The 26,797-nt window shown below is 34.3% G+C and overlaps 1 protein-coding gene across 7 annotated transcripts in view; it reads left to right on the top strand.

Annotated features, from left to right (window-relative positions):
- Window positions 1–8,621: 8,621 nt before the first annotated feature.
- Window positions 8,622–26,797, top strand: part of Mi-2 (chromodomain-helicase-DNA-binding protein Mi-2 homolog) — an 82,407-nt gene continuing 64,231 nt past the window's right edge. For 5 of the 7 annotated variants that reach the window (XM_081741235.1, XM_081741232.1, XM_081741231.1 and 2 more), the window contains exons 1-7: window positions 8,622–8,837; window positions 13,136–13,236; window positions 14,987–15,112; window positions 17,228–17,348; window positions 18,713–18,858; window positions 22,762–23,031; window positions 25,932–26,150. In XM_081741235.1, coding sequence (XP_081597361.1) covers window positions 8,801–8,837; window positions 13,136–13,236; window positions 14,987–15,112; window positions 17,228–17,348; window positions 18,713–18,858; window positions 22,762–23,031; window positions 25,932–26,150 — 1,020 coding nt within the window. In that variant the 5' untranslated portion in view covers window positions 8,622–8,800. The remainder of the gene's footprint in view (window positions 8,838–13,135; window positions 13,237–14,986; window positions 15,113–17,227; window positions 17,349–18,712; window positions 18,859–22,761; window positions 23,032–25,931; window positions 26,151–26,797) is intronic. The other 2 variants (XM_081741234.1, XM_081741233.1) reach the window with 1 other exon arrangement.

Here is a 26,797-nt window from a genome sequence, read left to right as displayed (position 1 = left end):
CTAAAATCAATTAAACGAAGTAATGCATTTGAAAAACCGAAGTTGAGTATTTTATACCATTTTGTATTATTTCAACAAACAAAGGAATAAGCAAAAAAGGATCATTTTATATCATTTTAAACTAGTCTAATAAACGAAGGCATAAATATGAATGAGCTATTTAATTTTGTAGCTTAGTATTTTCACGAAAGAACAAAATTGTACTAATCAGAAAAAGCGAAGAAGGCCCATTTTAACTAACTGAGAATTTCTGTACCTTTTTGTACTATTTAAACAAACGATGGAGCAAATTTGAGTGGCCAGAAAAATCGAAGAAGGTACCTTTATACTAGCCCAATGAACGAAAGATCAAATTTGGGTGTTCTACTTTTTATACCAAACAAAGAAGAACCATTTTGTACTACTCAAATAAACGAAAGAAAAAACGAAAAAAGACCAATGTAACTAGCTCAAAATTTATATACGTTTTGTTTGGGTGTCCTACTTTTTGTACCAGCGTGAAATGCCTTTTTAACCAGCTCAGTAGTATTCAAATAAACAAAAAACCGAAGAAGGATCATTTTAACTAGCTCAGAATTTCTGTACTTTTGTGCCATTCAAACAAATGAAAAAAACTAAATTTGGATGGAGTATTATTTTTGTGCCAAGCAGAAAAAGGAAAGAATTTGTACTGACCAGAAAAGGCGAAGAAGGATCATTTTATACCTTTATGTGCTATTTCAATAAACGAAGGAATAAATTTGAGTGGTCTATTTCATTTTTTGTAACAATCAGAAGAAAAGCAAAGAAGGGCCATTTTAACTAGCTGAGTATTTTTGTGCTACACAAATCAACAAATGAATAAATTTGAGTGACCTATTCAAATTGGTATCAACAAGAAATACCATTTTAAATAACTCAGCATTTTATACCTTTTTGTGCTATTTAAATAAACGAAGAAAGCGAAGGAGGTACAATTTAGCTAACTCAGAATTTTATACCATTTTGTACTAATCAGATAAACGAAGAAATAAATTTGTGTGACCTATTCAGTTTTGAAAAGAAACAGGAAAAGAAAAGAATTAACATTTTGTACCTATCAAATAAACCAAGGAATAAATTTAGATGGCCTATTTAGTTTTGTACCAACCACGAAAAAAAAGCGAAAAAGTTCCATTTTAACTAACTCAAAAAAACGAAAGAATAAATTTTGATTGGCTTAAGCAAAGAAGGTCAATTTGTACCTTTTGTGCTATTAAAACTGAGTGACCTATTCAATTTTATACCAAGTAGAAAAAATTTTGTTTGCAATTAAAAAAAACCGGAGAAGGTCTATTTTATGTACATTTTGTACTACTCAAATTCTACTTTCTGTACCAACCAGAGAAAAACAAAGAAATACCATATTCTGCTACTCAAACAAACGACGGAATAAGCTCAGAATTTCTATACCTTTTTGTGTTATTCAAATAAACGAAGGAATAAATTTGTGTTACCTATTCACTTTTATAGCAAGCCCCTTTTAGTTTTATACCAACCATGAAGGTCCATTATAACAAGCTCGGTATTTTTATACCATTTTGTATTACTCTATTTCATTTTTGTAACAATCAGAAGAAAACAGCTCAGAATTTTATACCTTTATGGTGTTACATTTTGTATATTTTTGTGTTATCCGGAGAACAATTTAAATTGACTCTCACTCACAATTCAGTTGCCAGAGTCCAATGCTTGTAAAATTACAATACTACAAATTGATCCATTTATAAAACAATATAGTTAACAGTTCAGGTTCTTCAATTCTTACACAATCAAATACATATGCTACAGTGTCTCAGTGTTTATTTACAGAATTAAATAATTGTTTATCTTTTTCTAAAAACATTTCTACTATTTCTTTGATATAATAATCACACTGTGTAATGTATTCATATACCAGATTAATTTTTTTCTCCAAAGTATAAGTGTTCTTAATATTACAACCTTTAAAATGCTTCTTTATATAAAGTTTATAGATTTTCTCTCTCATTTCACGTTTAATTAAGATCGTCCACACCTTTTGCAATAGTTCGTTTTCATACTGCAGCAAACAGTTGTGATCTTTTTCATTCTCATTATGTTTAGAACATGCTTCACATAATAATACTGAATTTGGTGTATGCTCATTAAATAATTGTATAACACATGTATCACTAATACTTTCACTAGTACACTTGCACTCATTCGCTTCCAGTTCAAAACAGGTAATATTAGAAACACTGTCATCATCACTTTCCGGGAGTATTTCATCATTATATCTATTATAGCGTCTAAAATAATACACTTCTTCTATTTCTTGTGTTGGATATATGATTCTCACTTTATCACGTAATTCATCTGGCAAATCGGGGTCAGACGGCTGGATTAACAGTATAGGTTTCTCATTTTCACGCTGAATTTCTTTTTCTCTAGGTGAAACATAAGCAATTTTCATGCTAGTCATTTTTCTACTCTTCAGCAAAAACAAATAAATAAATAGTTTTATATACCTACAATAAAAGCATTCTATGCATTCTCCGTGTTTCATAATATGTTTCAAGGCAATATAACATCATGATGTATGTTCTATTATTTTCCAAATATACTCCATAATCTTATATTCCATTAAAATAAAATACATAATTGCAAAACTATATATTTGTCTTTTTGGACTTAGACGAGGAAGGAAAGTCTAAAAAATTAATTGAATCGTTGAGCAATAGGCAGTATACTAGCAATACAACTGTTAGGTAACGCATTTGTAACGTTGTTTAAATATCTGCAGCACTTTTTATAGATGGTATGGAACATGGAACTTTGAAAACTTTTCTTTTCCTTGATGAGCTGATTCTTCTGCTGTGATTCAAAATGGCCAAGTATGCTGTCATAATTTGTCATCCTTCATCAGTTTTCTTTAGTACGCTAATTGCTATGGAGTCTGCTCTACAGAATTAAGTTAAAATTCAATGTATAACGCAACTCTGGTTGGTTAAATCTTACGTTCAAATATGTAGTTAATGACCGGAAAAATTGAGACTTCAGTGTAACACCACAAAGGTATAAAATTCTGAGCTGTTTTCTTCTGATTGTTACAAAAATGAAATAGAGTAATACAAAATGGTATAAAAATACCGAGCTTGTTATAATGGACCTTCATGGTTGGTATAAAACTAAAAGGGGCTTGCTATAAAAGTGAATAGGTTACACAAATTTATTCCTTCGTTTATTTGAATAACACAAAAAGGTATAGAAATTCTGAGCTTATTCCGTCGTTTGTTTGAGTAGCAGAATATGGTATTTCTTTGTTTTTCTCTGGTTGGTACAGAAAGTAGAATTTGAGTAGTACAAAATGTACATAAAATAGACCTTCTCCGTTTTTTTAATTGCAAACAAAATTTTTTCTACTTGGTATAAAATTGAATAGGTCACTCAGTTTTAATAGCACAAAAGGTACAAATTGACCTTCTTTGCTTAAGCCAATCGAAATTTATTCTTTCGTTTCTTTGAGTTAGTTAAAATGGAACTTCTTCGCTTTTTTTCGTGGTTGGTACAAAACTAAATAGGCCATCTAAATTTATTCCTTGGTTTATTTGATAGGTACAAAATGTTAATTCTTTTCTTTTCCTGCTTCTTTTCAAAACTGAATAGGTCACACAAATTTATTTCTTCGTTTATCTGATTAGTACAAAATGGTATAAAATTCTGAGTTAGCTAAATTGTACCTCCTTCGCTTTCTTCGTTTATTTAAATAGCACAAAAAGGTATAAAATGCTGAGTTATTTAAAATGGTATTTCTTGTTGATACCAAATTGAATAGGTCACTCAAATTTATTCATTTGTTGATTTGTGTACCACAAAAATACTCAGCTAGTTAAAATGGCCCTTCTTTGCTTTTCTTCTGATTGTTACAAAAAATGAAATAGACCACTCAAATTTATTCCTTCGTTTATTTAAATACCACATAAAGGTATAAAATGATCCTTCTTCGCCTTTTCTGGTCAGTACAAATTCTTTCCTTTTTCTGCTTGGCACGAAAAATAATACTCCATCCAAATTTAGTTTTTTTCATTTGTTTGAATGGCACAAAAGTACAGAAATTCTGAGCTAGTTAAAATGATCCTTCTTCGGTTTTTTGTTTATTTGAATACTACTGAGCTGGTTAAAAGGCAATTCACGCTGGTACAAAAAGTAGGACACCCAAACAAAATGTATATAAATTCTGAGCTAGTTAAATTGGTCTTTTTTCGTTTTTTCTTTCGTTTATTTGAGTAGTACAAAATGGTTCTTCTTTGTTTGGTATAAAAAGTAGAACACCGAAATATGTTCTTTCGTTCATTGGGCTAGTATAAAGGTACCTTCTTCGATTTTTCTGGCCACTCAAATTTGCTCCATCGTTTGATTAAATAGTACAAAAAGGTACAGAAATTCTCAGTTAGTTAAAATGGGTCTTCTTCGCTTTTTCTGATTAGTACAATTTTGTTCTTTCGTGAAAATACTCAGCTACAAAATTAAATAGCTCACTCATATTTATGCCTTCGTTTATTAGACTAGTTTAAAATGATATAAAATGATCCTTTTTTTGCTTATTCCTTTGTTTGTTGAAATAATACAAAATGGTATAAAATACTCAACTTCGGTTTTTCAAATTAAATAGCTCACTCAGATCCATTACTTCGTTTAATTGATTTTTGTTTATTTGAATACTCCAAAATGGTGCATTTTCTTTTTTTCTCGGTGGTACAAAACTAAATACTTCATTGTTTATTTGAGTAGTAAAATTCTGACCCAGTTAAAATGCCATTTCTCATTGGTACAAAATTGAATAGGTCACCTAAATTTATTATTTCGTATATTCAGCTAGTTCATTTTTTCCTCGTTGGTATAAAAAGTAGAACATCGAAATTATGAACTTGCTAAAATGATCCTTCTTCAGGTTTTTCTGATTAATACAAAAGTAGAATATTTCAGTAGTTCAAAAGTTACATAAGGTCAATTTTTTAAAACAGTACATAATGAGCTAGTTAAAGTAGCTCTTCTTCTCTTTTCCAGTTGGTACAAAAGAAAATAATGCACCTAAATTTTATTCATTCCTTACTTCTTTTTTTCTGGTATTTCTTCGTTTATTGGAGTAGTACAAAATGGTATAAAAGTCTGAGTTAGTTAAAATAATTTTTCGTTTTTTTTCGTTTGTTTAAATAGTTAAAATGGTATATCTTTGCTGTCTTTCTCGAAGTAAACCAATCATATTTATTCATTCTTCACTTCTCTCTGCTTGGTACAAAACTGAATAGGTCACACAGGCTTTGTTTAAAGTTATTAAAGCTTAAAATATTTGACCTTTGACCTCGATAGTCAGTACTTTTGGAACATGTAATAGTTGATGACGTATTACTAGATTTGGAAACAGCATCTCAATACGTTACTCTGTTTAAGAGTTATTTGCGTTTAAATATTTGACCTTTGACCTGGAAGGTCATTATTTTGGAACTTGTACTAGTTGATGACCAATTACTAGACTTGGAAACAGCACCTCAATATGTGGCTCCGTTTTCGAGTTATTAGGTTTTAAGTATTTTGACCTTTGACCTCGATGATCAGTATTTTGGAACTTGTAGTAGCTATTTTTTAATATTCGCAATATTGAAATTTTTGAACTTATATTTTTCACGCGTTTGAAGAAAAAAGATATGATTACTAGTAAAATTAGCCTAATACAAATATTTTTACTTTATCAATTTTTCCAATTTTTCAAGAAAGAAATCGAAACGGTTTTTTACCAATATGTTCAAAATTTCCGGAAATTTTACAACACTAGTTCAGACACACTTGTACTTTGCCCAGCATTAAACTCTGGTGTTGGTTCCGACGCAGTTCGCTGCCAGTCCTGTTTTATCAGTCTGCCCAGCCTACGACGTCGGACAAATGTAATGAAGTGGGGGGCGCCCAACCCCTCGACGTTTGGACGTCGTTTCCCCTTAGTTTCGGCACTTGTTGAAGACACTCACCACAACACTCCTCGAACATCTGACAAGTCCTGCAGTTTCCGAAATTCTCGTGCCAAGTGTTTCTGAATGAGTACTTTCTTCAAAATAATATTAAAAGTTATAGAAAGATTTTCGAGACATTCGAGTCGAGTCGAGATTTTTAGGAGCTGTCTCGACTCGAAAATTCGAGTCGAGAAATACGTTTGTCTCGACTCGTCTCGAATTTTACAAAGTGTGTCTCGACTCGAATTCGAGTCGAGTCAAGTCGAGATTCGAGACATGTCTCGACTCGTGCGCATCCCTATAAAGAAGCAATAATGGTCATAACAATGACAACAAATACTTTTTTCAACATTAAAAATGTACAGAACAGTAACACGGTATGAAACTTAAAATTATAGATTCATAGTAGAGGTTCATAGTAATGTGAAATACAAATATATATTTTTCCCTACATTTTACAATTTGATTCCTCGAAAATTAATAATTTTGTTTCGATTCCTCGCGGCACACCAGCAACCCAATCACGGCACACCAGTGTGCCGCGGCACACCGGTTGGGAAACGCTGGTCTATGGTATCGTTAAGATGGATATGCTACTCTCGGTTGTCATGTACACACAACAATATATTGCAATACAGGTACATTCATAGACTCCATATGGGAGGGTATGGTCTCTCCCTAATAAGTAAATAAGCAGTTTGTACTAAGTTTCCGAGCATAAGAAAATATTTTCTGAATTTAATGCTGCAGTAGTTTCTTTACTTTTTTTTTACGTTTACTACTTCTATTGTAAAAATAGATATTATATCCGAGAGTATTCTGCACACACCTAACACCCAAAAATTTCCTTACACACATCCCTGGGCGTAAAAATATTGTTTTCTCTGAGTTTGTGTAAAAATGCATACCCCACTAAGTAAAAGTTCCTTGCGTTCTTACTGATTATGTCATGCAATACTACCGTGAATACCGAGACGGTATCAAATAAATCAGTCTCAGTGCGACTTCTTTGTATATCATTTCTCTTAGTATATAGCCATATTAAAGGTATAAAACCAAGGAACAAACTTTGTCCTTTCCTGAAAAAAAAAAAAACTGTGAATGCATTTTTAAAATGTATTGTGATCTTTCAAAAACTTTTGATTGTGTAGATGATGAAATATTTCTTGGTAAATTAGAAAATTATGCTATCTGAGTAAATTAAAGATAAATCCTCTTCCTCGGAAGCTGAATCTATAAGCCAATACTTGCTACTTCTTACAGTTATTGTTCTATAGTGATCATGGATACAATCTTCTGTAATAATCTGTCAATATATCGAAAAAATAAGTACATGCCACAGGTTGACGAAAAACTATCTACTAGAACTCTGCTTTTATTCCATGAACGAATTTCTACATGTTCAAATGAATATAATTATTGCTGGTATTCAAAATGAGCCTTTTGTGTATTTCTGTATAACAGACTTAGCTTTGGAATCAAAAAGTACAGTTTTGTATGTATAACTTACATACTGTATAGAAGTTACATACGTATCTTTATCATTTGACGAGTCTTATTCAAACACACGAATTCGTGTAATATATTAAAGGCGAAATAAAATTGAATTGAGTATTAAAATCAGAGAGTAAATTTCTAGCTTTTCTGGTTTGAGTATGGAGATACAGGTAAAGATTGTATATTTTCTTCAGACACTGAATCAATTCCACAAAGAAAAATCACTTATCGCTATTATTGTAACTGTTCTACGACGATCAAGGTAGAAACCAGATATTGTTTATTTCTACCACTTCTGGCTTAAAAACTTGATACTGGGCGATAAAGAATATACTATTGGGACGCTGAATCGATTTCAAAAATGCTATAGATATATTATTGTTTTTGCACTACGACGATTAACATTGAAACAGGATATGGTTAATTTGTACTTCTTTCGGATTAAACAGAGAGGCTTAACGCAGTAGATGGAATCCATTCTTGGGATGCCAAACCATTTTTTTCAAAACCCTTACCATTTTAGGCCCTTACCAATGAATGGAGACCAACATTGAAACCGGAAGTAGTAGTAGCAAACCCCTACTATTTCCGGTATTTTTAGAGAGATACGAGTGAAGGTGGTATTTTTTCTTCAAAACTCAAATAAATCCCCTCTAAAAAGAAGCACTTGTTGCTATCTGTTGCCATTTTTGTTCAATGGCGATCAATGTCGAAACCGTAAATGGTTACTTTCTATTATTCCCAGTTTGATTAAATAGTTAGAGAACTACAAGCAACAAAAAATGTTATTACAATAGTCAAAAATAAAACACAAATTTCGCGTTGAGTTTACGCATACCGATACGAAATGAGGTCTTGTATATCTGAGGATTGTTTGTATATGAACTTTATGTGTATACTTTTACTACATTTATTGTATTTTATAATATACGTATGAGAAAATCTTGTACACAAGTAAGATTAATATGAAAATTAATGAATGAAAATACAAATATGTTGCTCCGATTTTTCCAGAACTCCTCAATGAACTTTGCGAATCAGTACGACGCAAAGGTCATATGAACCCTGGCAGTTGTAATGACGCAGAATCAACTTCAGGAGCAGGGAAGATAAAACATTAATCTTGAAACTTGAATCTTGAACCTTCGTTTGTGAATGCATCCCTCCATGCTTTTACAGGTGGAAGACCTACAGTAGTGTTTGTAAGGACAATTAAATGTATAAATTCAGCGTTTGTGTATTGTAATTACATTCTAACTATTTAATTAGTTTCTATTACGTCGTTCCAGCAAGTTTAAGTCTATACTGTAGTTGTTAATATGGCATCAGACGATCAAGAAGAGGAATCTTTTGCCGGTGAGTTGATGTTAAATATTTATTATAATAATACCAAAAAAAGAAAAAAAGTGACAAGTTGCTTCGATATTTAGATTTGTATCTGATATTTTTAAGCAGATATTATTCAAAATTCTGCATGCTGAATGTGCTTTTATAGAAATATTCTATAGTTTAGTTTTAAGTAAGTTGTTAAATAATGGAAACAAAACTTGAAAACAATAATTCGTGGCGTTCTTATTACTTCGGAATTGAGGAAAGATTGACACAAACAAAATGGTGGAAGCGTGGCGCCTAATGAAATGCAAAATCGAATATCGATGCGCAGAATAATATTCATGTATTATATGATGTGTATTAATATAAATGATGATAACGCACCTTTTGTTTATAAAACTCTGCATAACATTACTTCATATTAGTTTGTGCCAATTTAGGGTGTATTCCCTGTATTAAAAAGTGTGCAAATTACCTTTTTTTTTTTTGGTGCAAATTGAGAACCAGATCCTATTATTCGCCCACGTATACTATTGATCGATTAAATTTTTACATTTATGCCAAAACCATGGTTTTACAAATTGCGCTAATATCTAACGGAGAGTGTTATCTGCTACTGTTGCTAATGATATAGTTTTTTTTTTTCGAAATTCTAAAAAGAAGATCCTCGAAATTTATCTATAATCATTGTGTAACATTCCCCCTTTCCCGCCATTCTAGCATTTAGGGTATTAATGTGTATTAAAAATAGCAATGTGTAATGTTATAATTTTGAAGATAACATATTTCAAGGAGAATTGAGAGATTTAGTTTCATAAATTTAGCCGGCAGAATTTTACTTCAGGCATTTCGTTCAATGATTCATCATAGGAACTTTCAATGATTTCATTATTATAACGATGTAACAATAATCGCAACTTTATATGAAAATAATAAAAATAACAAGTTGTACATTTTTAATGTAAATGGATGTGTCACGAGGAAACCGATGTCAATATATAGTGTAATCCCTGTATTTGCGCATGATGTCAACGCGAATCTCAGATGCGCTGGGATTGAACTAGGAACCGTTTGCGCCAGAGTTGAATGTTCTACCACTGAATCACCGGGTCAAGTTTACAGTTGCCCCTCCGTTTTTTTTATAAAAATTAGGAACATTTACGGAAGAAATGAGATAAGAAATTATGATTTGGAGTTCTTACGTGATGTTCAGGTGTGTAAGTTTGGCAGTAAAGTTATGTTTAATACGATAAAAGATATGTGGAAGTTGGTACTATTTGCAAGACGCGTAAGGTTTCATGATTCAGCAGCATGCCCATTTTAGGTCGAGAACAGAACCCAACAAACTCCTGCGGGGCTTCTAACCTTACTACTATCCCTACTCCTACTCCTAATACAACTACTGCTTATACTATGGATTTGTATAGTAAAAATGCACGTTTTAATGTTTTTACTGCTTTTCTGTAGGTTTGAAACTGGAGGGGCAACTCTGAACTTGAGCCAAATTACCATACGTGCAGTTATATTTCGTGTAACATACATATTAATTATTAAAAATAGCCGTTGTAACGAATAAATTGCCTAAAACAAAGTCTTAACCTTTTACCTGTAAAGTAAATTAGGAATTTTTTGTAAACGATATACGTAAGTGTCAAGGTAAATGGAAGAGCCTACAAGACCGTAGTGGGACCCGCAACATTATGCGAGGAAGAAACTAGACATGGCTGAAGTTAAAATACTCAGATGGATGTGTGGTGCAAGTTTGGATAAGATCAGAGACGCGATAGCAAAAAAGTGACTGAGATGTCGAAAAAATTACAAGAGAGATGATTACAATGGTACTATACGGTCATGTTATGAGAAGAAATTGGCAAGATTTTATTTGGGTCATTTCATTCAATGAATCGATTCGTAGGGAACTTATTCCCGTGCAACTTTACTATACGGATCCATAGTATAAGTAATAGTAGTAGGAACGGGTTATAAGCCCCACAGGGGTTCGTTGGATTCTGTTCTCGACATAAAATGGACAAGTTGAAGACTTCCTCAAAGTTTTCTGTACGTTTTGCAATCTGTGGATCCGTATAGTAAAACTGCACCCTTATTCCTCGGAACAGTTTGTTGATTATCACTAGGAATCAGTTCCTCACGAATTGAATCCAACAGAAATCATGGTGGTTCAGGCTGTAATGTTTCTCTACAATTATTTTAAACACTGCCATATTCAAATCCTAATATATTTAGAACTATACTAATTTGCCATAATAACACAGTTCTAAATTTATCAAAACTTGAAATATGCAATGTGTAAAATGAAAACAGAGACAAACTAACTATGATAACCACCATGTTTCTCGTTTGCTATAAAGGGCACATAATAGATAATACGAAAACAAATTATTAATACCCGAAAGCCAAAGTGGAAAATACACAAGAGGATGAATTAAAAATATGAAGCACATAGACTATACATGAGTGGTACAACCCCCTGAACAATTAAAACAATAATACTAAAACTAATACGAGCGCCTCACAAAATTACTTGAAAGGAACAAGCCCCCGATCAAGACGAGTTATGTATCATAAAATAATATATAAGAAATAAATGAATACCCGAAATTTTAATGTGGTAAACATAGTTCTGCGGCTTGATTCAGGAATAAATATTATAACCAGAACAGAATTTTCTAGTTCATAAATAGTAGTGAAACTGCATCACCATTCCGTCTAAACCATGTGTACGGCTCAAACTCCTTTTCGAATGGCCGTTATTAATATTTTGTGTGTATGTCCCACTAATACGATTGATGAAATTACAGGAGTAGTTCAGGGTTAAATGTCTTCACTGATTACTAAGAACGAATAACCACTCAAAATGAGTGAACTTCATTGATACTAATCTTTACCACCGATATATTTCTAATTTGTTCTTTGTCAAAACGAACATTCGCCACATTAGGGCATGTACTGCCAGGAAAACAGCATAACACACAACAGAAAGCGACACGCGCGAAATGCACCTGCAACAGCGAAGTATGGGAGACGAGGTCAAATCATAAGCAAGACACATGAAGAAGAACGCTATCAGCACATGACATGAAGTCATATCCACCAAACTTCCACGCTCAAAGAGAAAAGCAAAATCCATCAACACTAAATCACCTCCTGACTCGATACAGCAACGAATTTAGAACAGATAACGTTGTCAAAACCGGAACCAAAAGATGCACATTATTGAATCGAATGAAATAACCAAAGTAAAAACTTGCCAAGAAATTATGATTATGGCGTCAAGAGAGTAGGAAAGATGGAAGAATGGATTGTGTGGAGAATAACGTTTGAGATCGAGCAAGACAGAAGTCAATTCATCAAAAATATCTACTCGCGTAATGGGGAAAAGATAGTCAAGGAAGACATTACGCATAACGGGTCATGTTGAATTAGAAGTATCATCACTATATTGAGCATAATGATAACGAATTAATTATATGCAAGCATATTCGTGTTTGTGTCGAGAAATTATGTGATTTCATATTACTTCTCATCGGCATGGAGACTCGGAATCGACTTGGTCCAGTTGTACATTTTTGTAACATATTTGTGTTTACCTAAGATCGGATGTAATTTCGGCATTTATTCCGAAGTTTGTCGTCCACCTGGTTTTCCATAAAAAGGTGTAGTAACAGGTACGAAAATTTAAATATCATCATTTTTTTAGGACCGGTTTAAAAGGGTATAATACAGTAGGGTAGGGTAGAGCAGAGTAGAGTAAGGTAGGGGTAGGAAGGGGTTAGGTGAAGGTTAGGGAAGTTTTGATCCATTTTGTTAAAATTAATAAGAGTGTAATTTCTCATCTCTGCATAAGGATACCAAATGAATCATCTCTGAGCAGCTACAGCCATGTTACTTTCGCACAATCCAGCCATACGGTATTGGACTCCTTGCGCGAAATAGTTCCATCCTTATAACCGCTTATAAAAGAAATAAACACAAGTTCCACTTTCTTTACATATTATCAAACAGACAAACGAGTAAATTATCCATTCCTTCCCGGTAAATGTTGAAAAATTTGATAGAAACGGACGACCAACTTTGGAACTTCACCCGTACTTTCTACCATGAATTAAAAATATGAATGAGGCAAAAGGTAAATAGATGACTTTTTTTTTTTTTTTTTTTTTTTTTCAACGATATGAAATATGTTTTTGTCAAGGTAAGGAGTTCAGGTAACTTCACTATGTTATTGTTTGCTGCGCTATTTTGTAGTAACAATAATGAGATTAAACTAGCTATAGTATATGATAGCTATTTTCCAATTTCAGGTGACGAGGAAGAGCAAGACGATTTGGAGGAAGACACTTCTATTCAGGCACAACAACAGGAAGAGGACGAGAATACTCCAGAATCGGAGGAAGGACCGCAGGTACATAAAGTGTTTATTATTATTATTGCTATTACAAGCACTTAACCCAACGATCTAATTTTCGGATACCATGAGAAGTCAGAATGCTAATGCCTAGTGAAACAGTAAATTTTTACTCATTTCTTGAATGCTTCTTAATTCTAACCCCAATCTATCTTTATAGTCCAGCTTTTTATGTACCAAAGGGAAAGAAACTGGCAAGTTTATGGTAGTTCCACGTTGTTATATGGGATAAATGAATTAGGGATTGCGTTTGGAAAGAATATTCAAACAGGTTCTTACTAGATCTATGGTATTTTATTCGTGCAAAGTCAGGAATACAAACACTTAGTTCAATTAGAGAATGGGAAGTGATTTCTACAAAACATAATTATCATTTTCATTGCGGACATAACGTAACGTCGCTTCTTTATAAGATGTGCACTGTATAATTCTAGCAATGAAATGTCGTAATCAATGTGTTATGGGACGATTCTGAGGCTACTGACCTCGATTGTGTTCGTAAAAACTACTAGAGCAGTTGGGGACAATTTTTGTTGATTTGTTTTATTGTTGTAATGGGTGATACGGAAAGTCTCGGCAAGTGGTCACTAAGTAAATGAGCACTCCTTTCGTATGAATTATCAAAGAAAACGAACCTTTTTTTAATTATTATGTAGCCGCATAAAAGAATGATTCAAATTTAACAAAACATTGGTTAGTTACCAATGAATCCTCCCTTGCAGAAACTAAATACTCTCAACATGTACCGGAATAACAAGCTAGTTCCTTCTTCAGTGATAAGGTGAGAAGGGTAAAAACGGATGAGAGAAGTAAAGGTGTAGAAAAAGGAATACATACCACAGAATAGATAAATATAACGTGAAGAATGCTAAAATACCACGAGCTAAGCACAGTGCGAAAGAATGAGCTGAGTTGGAAGGAAACGCGATGTGTTTCGCCACTATTGCCAGATCCAAAATATACATTGAAGGTAGGTAACCATATTCCATCAATGCTGCCAGTATCCAGATTTAAAGCTGATTTATATTTATGAATAAAGAATGATTCTTTAATCTCACGTTGTTTCTTTATTTTTGCTGAACGTATTGGCGCTTCCTTCAACTAAGCCCATTCTTTCGCACTGTGCTCTGCTCGTGGTATTTTAGCGTCCATCCTTTGTTATATTTATTCATTCTGTAGTATGTATTCCTTTCTCTATACCTTTTTTTCTCTCATCCATTTTTATCTTTGTTACCTTACCACTAAAGACGGAACTAACTTGTTGTTCCGAAACATTTGGAGAGTATCTAGTTTCCCCACAGGATGCGAAGGCCAGATATGTTTGTAGTAGACATGTGTCCGTGTTTTTTCTGGGGTTCTCCCGCATTTTCATTCCATTTATTTCGTAATTCAATTTTATCAATTATCCGCCTCCTTTAGCCTAAAGAGCATGATCATGAGACGTAAATCTAGAAATTTCATTTCGTATACTACATATCGACGTATAGATCTTAACTCTGAATCACGGTGATAAGCTGTTGGCTTTAAGGCATGGAAGTACCTCTTTTTATCTGTAACTGAAAGATGAGCATAATAGTAACTGTATTGTCCTAACACGTAGCAGTTTTTCTGTTACAAACATGTAATTATCAGTCTACCAAATAATAACCACAGAAACTGTTTTTTTTTGGGTTGCGAATTCAAACTGTTACAGTGCATGAGAGTTATAAGCAAACGTAATATGACGCATGTTTTTCTTCTATTTTAGGACGATGACGATGATTATGAACCAGAGGATGGTAGAAAGCGTAAGAAAGGAAAAAAGAGAAAAGCGAGGGGTGAAGAAAAAAGAGGAAAAAAGAAAAAGAAGAAGAGAAAGTTTGACAGCGGCGAGGTGAGTTGTTTCATTGGTATTGTTACTTATATAATGAGCGAACTCTTATATGTATATTCACACACATTCGGTTTGTGTGAATATAATGTTTTTCTCATGTTCTGAAAATTATTTTCCGTGATAGTGTGAAGCACTCTCTCCGTATTTGCTTGAATGTCTTCAATTGAGTCAAATCTCTTCCCTTTCAATGACAATTTTAATTTAGGAAGGAGGTAGAAGTCGGCCGGGGCCAAATCTGAGGAATACGGGGGTTGCGGAAGCAAGGAATGTTGAATTTGACCAAAAATCCCTGTATCGAGAACGCACAATGCGCTGGTGTATTACCTTGGTTGAGGATCCAATTCTTTTCTTTCCAGAGGACAGGCCTTTTCCGCCGCACATTTTCGCGCAGACGTTGAAGGACACTTGTAGTATTCCTGGTTGACTGTCTCTAGGAGCAAATTCATGATGCACGATACCCTTAGAATCGAAAAAAGAAAATAACACCATTGTCTTCACATTCGACCGACTTTGTCGCGCTTTCTTTGGTCTTGGTGAATCTGGGCTCTTCCACTGAGAAGATTGAGCTTTTTGTTTCTGGGTCATACCCATAAATCCATGATTCATCACCTGTTATTCCCTATTCAAGAAATCTGAGTCCATTTAGGCTCGATTAAACAGTTCTTGAGAACACTTCAAGCCTGTGTTGTTTCTGCTCGTGTGACAGCACTTTTGGAATGAATTTCGCAGACACTCGACGCATGTTCAAATCATTAGTTAAAATTGACTGAACCACATAGAAACTTAAGTTCAGGTCTTCAGCCATCTCCCTAATTGTAAGTCTACGGTTTGAGCGCACTAAATCGCCAACTTTCGCAATGTTTTTGTTAGTTTTTTTTATGTTGGAAGCCGGCCAGATCAGGGGTCATCCTCTACTGACTCGCGGTCATCTTTGAATCTGTGAAACCAGATAAACACGTTTGACCGGTTCAGACATTTGTCTCCAAAAGCTGTTTTTAAGAGGATATTCTGTATCTATCATCCCCTTAGTAGCCCGTATTTCTTTTTGTTGGTTCCAATTCCAGTGGGAGACAAAAAACAGAGTAATGGCTTAGCTGTAGGTCTCGACGGTGAACTTCTATTTATCTGTATAGAAATTGCTGTTTTCTTTTCGTCGCATAAGGTACAAAATGAAGGCAACTACAGTTTGCTGCGGACGCTTCAGGTTGGTTCCATTTTGATTCAATAACGTTTCGAGGTAATCTAACAGTTTCTATTAGCATCCGGTAGTGAGATACAATGCTCCAGTAATGTTGAGTTGTAAATTAGGTTTAATGAATAAACCCGAAGGTATTCGCTCTGCTCGTTTGCATCCTGTATGAGTTCATTAAAAAAAATATTAAAAAAAAAAATCGATGATTGTCAAGACAGGTAAGAAAAAGAGATTTTGATAGATTGGTATTGGATATAATAACTTGTCATGTGAAGAGCTTGCAGTGCGGGTTTTTACAGGATACTCAGCAATTTTTTTTTTTTTAAGTATGAACATTTAAGGAAATAGAGAAGAGCAAGATGAGTTGAGTAATTGCTGAATTAACTATAAGAATATTTCTTCAAACCACTGATATTATAGTGCATTCAAAACTAGAAACAAATTGACGTTTGGAGAAGCACGTGATACGCTGTTGCCACTTCTTGCGCATCCCGACCCAGTTTGTGCATGTTAGGAAGGGGGCTGTGTGTGTGTCTTTTTAAAAATCACTTCCACGCACAGAGAAGCGAAAGACTAAAATAGCCTCTTTCCTTCTGAAAACACGTGTTTACTAGCGGCAACATTGGAATCTTAAGGTCGGTTGCCAAGGAAACCCTGCACCCACTGTTGCTAAAATGACTGATTCTACCCTTGCTGAGTGACCGCAATAATTATGTGACGTAGATTCCCTTCTTCAAAACAAATCTGCACGTGTTTTTGAGCTGTCAATTTGTTTCTAGTTTCGAAAGCACATTAAGTTGAATTAAATTTGACTTACCTTTAACTGTTGTAAATATATAACATTTGGGCGCAGTGAGTTGATCTTATTCTTTTTACAAGTTATCTTTTTCATAACTGTTCCATTTCCTTTATTCTGTGAATAGGAAAGTGATTTTGGTTTCGACGATGATGCTGGTGATTCAGACTTTGGTGGAGGAAGTTCCAAGAGAGGACGGAAACCAAGAGCTCAAAAACATCAGCCACCTGCTCAAGATTCTAACTCAGGTAAAAGTTCTGAACCTAGTACATCGATTGATTTATGTCAGAAATTATTTTTCTCTTTTCTTTGTAATGAACTGGAATTTTAACGATTTCTTCGACCCTAATTAAATGTCTGTTGCTTTCTCACTATATATTACTAAAGTAGCAAACGGCCCGGCCCGGCCACATGTGTTACTACATCTTCGATATATAATTAATCCGAACTCTCGAGGTCTCATACAAAATTCGAACGCTTCGTTTGAGTATCTTAGTAAACCACTCCTACACCTTCTTCCATTTGATATCAAACATTTAAGAACGCTGAAACACATTTAATTATTTTAAACGAGAAGTCGAAATTCCAAATTTCACGAGTCTATCCTTCAGAGATTGCAAAATATGGACTCTTACTTTTTTTTTTTTTTTTTTTTTTTTTTTTTTTTTTTTTTTTTAAGCATTATAACTACAACTGTGTATTTGAAATGCATAAAATGGAAACAAGTGAAAGTAACAGAATTAACTATAACTTAGCTTGTAACACATCGTGATATTTACTGACGGGAACAATAACTTTTTCAACATGCTCTCGTGTCGAAGTATATGCTAATTTTAACTTATATTTAACACTTAGAACGACTTCAAGAATACTTTATTGCTACTATTCAGATGTGGTAAACAATTATCTCCTTGAGACTGGTACTGTTCAGATGCAGTTAATGGTCACCTTAAATGAAACAAGTATAGATATGACCATGAGAGAGTGTCACAAATATTACACGGTTTACAGTTACGCGAAAGTTCAAAAACAGTACACTCTTCTTATGTTACTAAGTTACTTCTTCCTAAGTTTCCTTTTTTCTGCAAATGATGCATGTAAATTACGTGTGTTTATTGACTTGTCGTAACTGGAGGCTGTCAAAAGAAATAAAGATATGTGCAAAAACATAATAACAACAACACTGCATGCCATATGATTTTTTTTTTTTTTTTTTTTTTTTTTTATATATAAAGGAAGGTACCTTGTGTATATTTTCCTTGTAACAATCATTTCGATACCTGTAAGAATTAGTGGTACCTTTTTTAAATGCACCTTATCTTAAAGGCGAAGAAACCTAGCTTTTACCTACATCTTTAGTTCTTCTTCCATATAGATTCTGAATACTTTAGCGCTAACTTATACTATAACAACATTGGTGCTAAATATTTAATAAATTCATACACTAATTCACTGAAAACTATGAGTTTTAAGTGTGAAAGTCATCTGAATATGAAAGTAATAATACAACCTTCTAAATTGAAGTGAGAGCTGTAATGTTTTCTTAGGAAAAAGAGATGCTTACAATTTGTAACAAAAGTATAATGTCCTGTACATTATTATTTTGTTTTAGGGATGCCGACGATTGATGAAGTGTGTGCCACATTTGGACTACAAGACGTAGAAATAGACTACACGGAGGCAGATTTCCAGAACTTAACTACTTACAAACTGTTCCAGCAGCACGTGAGGCCATTGCTACAAAAAGAAAATCCTAAGGTACTTGTGCTGTGTGCTTTCATCGTCACTTATCATAGTGTTGTACGGTTATTGGCTTGTTATACCATTGATTTCCCTTCCGCCCCCGTCTTTAAAAAAAAAAAAAAAAAAAAAAAAAGAATAATTTAAAGACAGTAGGTAATGTAAAAAATATAGGAAGTGAACCAGGAAGTATCTACAAAATGTTATTAAATAAGCTAAGCAGTGTTTTCAACATTTTCTTAAGAAATCAGAAATTTGGATGCACAGTTCATGACGTCATAATTGTTGGACGCCCAAATTTATACATTATACGCAAGGTCTGGAAAAAAAATCATTACTACTTTTATCGTCGGTCCAATGCAAAAACCGCAGATGTGCAAAGTTTGCTATTTTCACGTAAGTGCAGTTTCGTGTTGTTATTTGGGACACACATTCCAATACCAAAGTACCATTTGTTTAATATGAGAATATTATAAGTTATCGTCAATTCCTACAATATGTACCTAAGTCTATATACTGATTTTTCGGAGTAAGTTGAATATTAAAATGCTTATAACGCAAAGTCAAATTTAGCACATTCGCGGTTTTGGCATTGGATCGACGTTATGTAATAAAGTTTTGTAGATATTGCCTGGCTCATTTTATAAATATTTGGTGTTTTTCATTCTCTTGAATGGGTGGCTCAGTGGTAGAGCTGTTACCTCTGGTGCGTGTGGTTCCTGGTTCGATCCCCGGCCAAATAAGTTTGTGGTGGACAACATCGTGTCTTTGGGTTTTCTCGGGTTTCCTCGCACATTCCCATTCCACCAATTCTTCCATCATCATTCACTTGCCTTAATCATCCGTCTCCCTTAACCAAAAATGGCATAATCATGGGACGTTAAACTCAAAGGTTTCATTTAATTCATTCTCTTTAAGTTATTCATTAAAACTTACGAAAGTGGAGGCGCTTAGCGAAACGTCTTCACAGGTACATTTTACTTCTTAAAAAAGTTAATCTTTTTAAAATATGCAATCCACTTAGAAACAAGTTATAATGAAGTCATGTGCTTCAAGATGCTAGTTTCAGTATTACTGAAGAAAACACATGATTAATATTTTCATAACAAAATACAAATTTTGAAAGTCAGAAAATGCTTCAAAATATGACGAGAGACACTAAAATTTATATTGCACAGAAGCATCAGGTGTTTTTTTAAAGCATACAGAAGGTATGAAGAACACTTGAAAGAATCGAAATAGATTTAAAAAGTTGAAACAAGAAAAGTATCGTTAGAAATAAAGAAGCTTGAGGGCCACCGGAAGGTGTAAAAACTGAAGAACAACAAATTAAATTAAAAATTCAAAGATTAGTTTGCAAATTGTAATATGTGTTTACTTGTTATGCTTGTGAGTGTATTCATAATGACGAGATATTTAACATATTGTTAATTTATAATTATTGATTAGTACTAGAGCGTTTCTATTTCAACTATGCCCCTTCTGGCGTTGCTGTCGATGTGTTTTCCCGTACCACCCTCGAAAGAGCAGGGACAAGTTGCTGCAGCCGAGATCTTTCCATAGTTAGATGCGAAAGCGTTGTCAGAATGAATTATTTCATGGACTTCGCTGTGCTGTCTTGTTAACCATTCTAAGTAGCCTACGATCTTCACTCGTCAAGAGCAAACGACTGAATGACAAATTGGCAACACAGTCGAGGTCATTCACTTCTTTTCCAAAAGCAAAGTGAGAGTTTCTTCCGTAAGAGGGCAGCGGGGGTGGAGCCGAAGTATGTTTCACATATTTTCCGAAGGCACACTTGAAGTAGAAAGGCACTAGTGTTTTATTGTATTCCAAATACAAGAAGTTTCACTTATAATAAATATTTACAGTAACAAACCTTATTGTATTAAAAAAAAAAAAATAGTGTTGGACGTCTATGGGGATGGTGAAGGTCGATTAAAAAAATTACTTGTTTGTAAATCTAACCATAAATGATGATGTCACAGGTCAGGGAAAAATCTGCTTACTCGGTCATGAAAACTCATGTCTTTCAAACAAATTTAACCCAAAATAAAAATTTGACGAGTTAAAAAGACTGAGCCTGGAATCAAAGTTGGGCTTCCAGCTTCCTTTGCCGATGTGCTCCCTGAATAACTACACTTCCATCTGTTGAAGTCGGTTCTCATATTTTCAGACCTGAACTCTTATTTTGCCTGAATATATCGAGGAAAATAGTTGTGGCATATTCTGAAAATATGAGCATCCATCAGTTTCAAGAGTGAAGGATGTGTAGCTGTTCAGACATTGGACTGTTAGCTCACCGATACGGTGAGCCGTAAACCTATGTTCGATTTCGTCTCAGCTTGGCTTTTGGTTCTCAACTCTGAATTTACTTTGAATTCACTCATTTAAAGAATGTGTACAAGGAACATCAATGGAATCAATGAATGAAAAAAGACCCAAGTCTATCTTGTGTAGCTTTGAGATATTAAAGAACTAGGAATCTTGATCTTTCTTGCTCTCAACCTTCACTTCAGGTCATTTAGACCGTTGTAGCACCTTCGACACTTGCTCTTCCTGGACAGGAAGTTGCGTATACCCCTGGAGAATTGGAAAAGTTTATAAAACTAATTTGAGAAAAATGTTTGACACTCGGCTTGGGTCATTTCTACAATCATAGATTCAGTTGATTCCCAGCAATTCTCTTACATGACTTCGCACTCCTTTCCGTGCGAATTTCAAACCTAAGTGTATATCCCTGGAGGACAGCAAGTGTGTATCAAGTTTATAGTAGGTAATGGTCTTTTTCAGGAAAGACATTAACTCGATATAATTGTTATGTACGAGGGATGATCAATGAGTAACGCACATGAATTATGTCAATTTGCAACGTGAAAGAGAAGTACTTTGATGTTCACATTATGGTCAGCAGTTGTTCTATCAGGTGTACCTCTAGCGACAGAAGCGTGAACTTCTTAGCAAAAGATGTTGCGTGTGTTACAGTCATCTACTTTTGAAGAGCAGAAAGGTGTAGTTATTTTTTGCAGGCAAAAGTGCAAAACCCAGGGAAATGGTGTGCTTCTATGGTGAAACATCTCGAAATACTGCTAAGTTTTTAAGGAAGGTTGTGTGAACGTTGCGGATTTACCACATGTCGGGTGTCCAGTGAGCAAAAAGTGAACAGAATGTCACGGCCATTGAAAAGAGTATTCGTAATAATCAGCGAATCCATCTCATTGTGGCACCTTCAGACTATAATCTTTTGGCTCTATTAAATAATTTTTGGCCGTTCAGCGTATCAATCGCAATGCCCAAATCAAATCGGTTATGCGTAGATGGCTATACTTCTAGAAGCCGCACTTGTATAAACAATAGAGTTACCAAATGTCGTCTTTTTGGGCATAGAAAACTCCAATTTAAGGGTTCATGATTATATGTATTTGTAAATAATTGTTGAAACTGTTGCAGATGTTCAATTTTCAAAGAAATTCAACACGTCCATCTGTAAGTGAAAAGGAAGTATTTCTGTAATCAGAACTTAATAAAGTTAGTTGTATTCACTGTATTTTCTTGCCAGGGCATTAAAAGATACGTCAAGTAATAAAAATCTTTATGTAAAATCTAAATCTTCCTCATTTTCAAAGTCTCTCGTATCGTAATCCTAATCATCTCATATGGTATTCTGAAACTTGCGCCTCGATGAGACAATTTGTAGTCATGCTCAAGATGATGGATTATCTATTGCATATTCTTCAACATAAGTTATTGTGCGTTACTTATTGACCCGACCTCGTATATCCATTGATAAAACTGATTCTAAACAAAGAGGGAGGAAACTATTACTACAATGCTATCAGATGCACTCGAAATGTAATTATTGCACTACATGTGAAAGATTTTTTACAACTTGAACGTTAATTTATCTCTTTCTTTTCGTAGGTTCCAATGTCAAAGTTAATGATGTTGGTAGCTGCAAAGTGGCGAGAGTTCTCGAATTCCAACCCGAACACTCAACCGGAGTCCCCAGTGGATTCTGACTACGGGTCAAAGCCCAACCGAACGAGGTCTGGAAGGGATAAGGATGACTTGGATGATGAAGATGAAGAGAGGGAAGATAAAGTGAAGAAGAAGCGAGGGAGAAAGAAGGGAAAGAAGGGGAAAGTACCAACTCTCAAAATCAAATTAGGAAAGAGGAAGAGAGGAAGCTCCGTAAGTAATATATCAACCTTACCTCAAAATAAGCATTTTTCTCTTTTATCTAATACACCAGCTTATTTGAAAATAAGCGACCATTTTCATACCGCAAACTAGTGACTTTCACAATGGAAAGGCTATAATGCTTCATTCAATTGGTGTCCACATGCAGATATATATATATTTCTGCCAAATCTTGACAACACTCTCAATCCTGTGTCGGAAGAAACCTGGTTTCCTAAGACTGAAATCTCAGAAGATTGAAGGTACTTTTAAAACCATCCGAATTCTGATTAGCCAGTAGTCAGAATATTGTTTAACCTACCTCTGTATCCGGTGTGAATTTTCCTTATATTAGTGAATTATACTCATTAGCACTATAACCTTCTTCAGCACCAGTTCTTACAAAGTTTGATTCGTTAGATAACTGTTGTGGAACTAGTTTCCCTGTAAAACTAGTTTTGGGAAACAGGTGCATCTGAACAATTTATAACTTTTTCCTTGTTATTCCCGCACTGTTTTTCGAATCTTTATTATTATCGTGGAAATAGTTACAGAAGTTTTGCAATTCCTCCCACCTAAACGAAGAGAAAACATGGCTATTCTTATTAACGAATAAAACCGTTGTATGTTCTTCCACACAGAGCTGCCAAAACAGTAAAAACACTTACGTGTTATGTATCCTGTAGCGTCCATTAATAAATATTTTAGACGATTACTAGGTTGCGCAGAGAGTAAGTAGCTTATTGATGGTAGGTCAGGACAAAATAGGATGTACTTCATACATAAGTGAATTCAGCTTCAGTTCCGTAATTCTACCTGGGGGCAAGGTAGTTCAGTGGTAGACTGGGTTGTGAAAAACCCAGTTGAAAAAGCAGCCCAGTGGGTTTTATTGGGCAAAATTTGGGTGTATTAAATCTTCTATATGAATTTAAAACCGTATTTCTTCTTAAAATGCCACTTAAGCATTCATGTTCTATTGTACACATGAAACTATAGTTTCCTAATTCCAAGTCGCACAAATGAAATGCATAAACTCCCAACCTCGTTTCGTGGAACACACTCTGCATCATTGACAGTTGCTTATATTTTGATTTCTACAAAAAAAAAGGGAGTAGACAGTTTCGTAGAGTAACGAAGAGTTGGGCAATTCTGTAGAACCTTCTATACGAGTATATGTAAAAATGTAAGTATGTATGTATGTTCCAGCATAACTCAGGAACGCGTGAAGGAATTTCAACCAAACTTTGTACACACATGCTTTATAATCTGGAAAAATATACTGTGGGGTGTTCCTGGGGATGGGAGGGGATGACATGTAAGAGTAACCGAAATAAACCTATATTATTGTCGAATCCACAATTTTCGAAGTCGTTGATATTAATAGATTCCGGACGCCGTTAATTCCAATTTTAATACCGATCAGCAGGAGGGGGGAGAAAGGATAGAAAATAAAATGTCCAAAATTGACATTGTGTGTTGTTTGTGACTGTATCACGGGAAAATGGCTTACGTGTTTGAAAGTAATTTTCAAACGTAGTTAGTACTTATCTCAAACTGTGATTAAAGGGCATGTCCCAAGTGGGTAGGGAAGTTCAACATTTACCAAAAAGAAATTATCGTATGAATTTTTATAATTTCCATTGAAATACCTATCCTAAAGGGAGGAAAGGTTTAATTTCAGTCCATAAAACCCTTTCCCTAATATACTCAGATTCAAATACTGGGGTCAGCCGTTCTAGTTTCTCTCAAAACGCCAGGCACATACTCGGATAGTACCTCAGGATGAACATCATCTAAATGTAGCGTTGAGAAAATAGAGATATATCTTTACTAATTTCATTTTTTTAAGTGAAGCGTTTAAATTTGTAATTAACTGATACATGGAGAAAGGCATTTTATTATTTATTTGTACTAATACGAAAGTATGTACTGCAAAATCAAGAGGAATGTAGTCGCATTGCTTTTTGGTCCAGATTACAGTTGAATACAGTTACAGCAAATTTGATTGAGCGCGAACAAAATTCGTTACGTATGATTCTCAAACTTTTTTTTTTTTTTTTAATAGTATTTTTTTCTGAAGATCTCTTTATAAATACATATGTTAATTCAATTCTGAAACTAGGTGTGTATTGAGAAACTCGCTTGAAGAAAATAATTATAATCACATTAAGGCTACTATTTCAATATAAGTTTCAAAATGTGTTTTGAAAGTAGGTTTTACCAAAAAAAAAAGTATTTTTAGGCTAGGGAAAATTCCAACAACTTTAGCGTTCACTTCTGGTACGAGGGGTTTCTATTTCGATCCCAGGCCATGCAAGCTTGTGGATAACATCGTGTCCTTGGGTTTTCTCGGGATTCTCCCATTTTCATCCCAGAGTTATTTCATTATTCACTTTCATTAATCATTGCCTCCTATAGAGCACAATGAGACCTGAGCACATTTTTTTGTTTGTTTGTTTGTTATAGCTGCTCTTGGTCCCTGCTAGGAATGTATTGAGAATAACGTAAAACAATGAAGGTATTGTACTCACTTAGCTGCCACAACCGATATTCATGACATTGTGATATCAGTTATACGTCAGGGTTGCCATAAGTGTGGAAAAATTACCAAAGTTGGTGAACGAAATACAAGTTTATAATAAACACTTTCGCGTAAGATTTGGGTGTAGATGGTGGTAGCAGCTCCTTCCTTAGTTATACCTAACGCAACGGTTGAACTGTCTAGTTTCAAGTTCACTCGTGTAGAATTTCTTCCTTTATATTTAAAGATCGAAAGACTGGATTTCAGGTATTATTTTAACGAATTTGTAATTTTATAGTTTCTCGGAAAGCACTGTCTTTGTTTACAAGGATAGTTTATTACTATTGTTATTTTATTATTGGAAATCGTGATAGTTGGTTACTTGTTTCAGGAGGAAGAGGGCAGTATGACCGACCGGGATTCTGATGCAGAATTTGAGCAGATGCTTCAGGAGGCTGAGGAAGCCTCAAAGACCGTGGAAGAAACCGAAGTCGCTCAACCACAGCCAAAAAGGAAAGCGAAAACAAAGTTCGGAAACAAATTGAAGAAGAAGAAAAAGACCAAAACAACTTCCAAGTTCCCTGTTGGCGATGGAGAAGATGGTTACGAGGTAATTACTCATTATCTTACTAAACCTTTCGTGGCTTTAGGGTGAAATAATTGCTGTAAATTTGATGTCTCAGCCTACAGGTATAATAATTTCTCGCCCATATCCAGTATTGCCATTTCGTGTCAGTACAGATCAGATAAGAGTGAGTTATTTAATGTTTTTACGGAACTTATATTAGTGTAAATTAAAACTATTTTACCTTATAGTTGCTTATTATTTGCAATTCGGAACAATTTTTCCTGTCTTCGTTGAATCTTCTGCAAACCTATTTGGGAATTACTACGTATAGCAATGCATACGAAGTTTCTACTTCTTGTTTCTTCCCTGCTAAATATCTAAAAATTTTCACCGAAGTTGTGAAAGCATTAAAGTTATTTCTTCAACCTTCAATACTAGAGTGTTCATATCATTTAATGCCTATTGTGAATTCCATAAACATCACATAAGCAACAGAAATTGTTTCAAATAGGAAAAGAACACATCTAAGGTAAAATAGTTTCAAATTGCAGTTAGCTGTGCTCCTTAATGATTATTGAATTATACTGCTTTCTGTTTGAGTCCTCAAACCAAGATTCGTGGTCTAGGCAGGCAAATGCTGGTGTAATAACTTGCAGTGCATCTGTGACCTGTCTTTCCATAAATTATGC

The sequence above is a fragment of the Thermobia domestica genome, chromosome 15, assembly GCF_964235325.1.
Source record: "Thermobia domestica chromosome 15, izTheDome1.hap1.1, whole genome shotgun sequence".
NCBI lineage: Eukaryota > Metazoa > Arthropoda > Insecta > Zygentoma > Lepismatidae > Thermobia > Thermobia domestica.
Note: the sequence above shows the minus strand (reverse complement) of the source record. Positions and strands in the feature narration are given on the sequence as shown.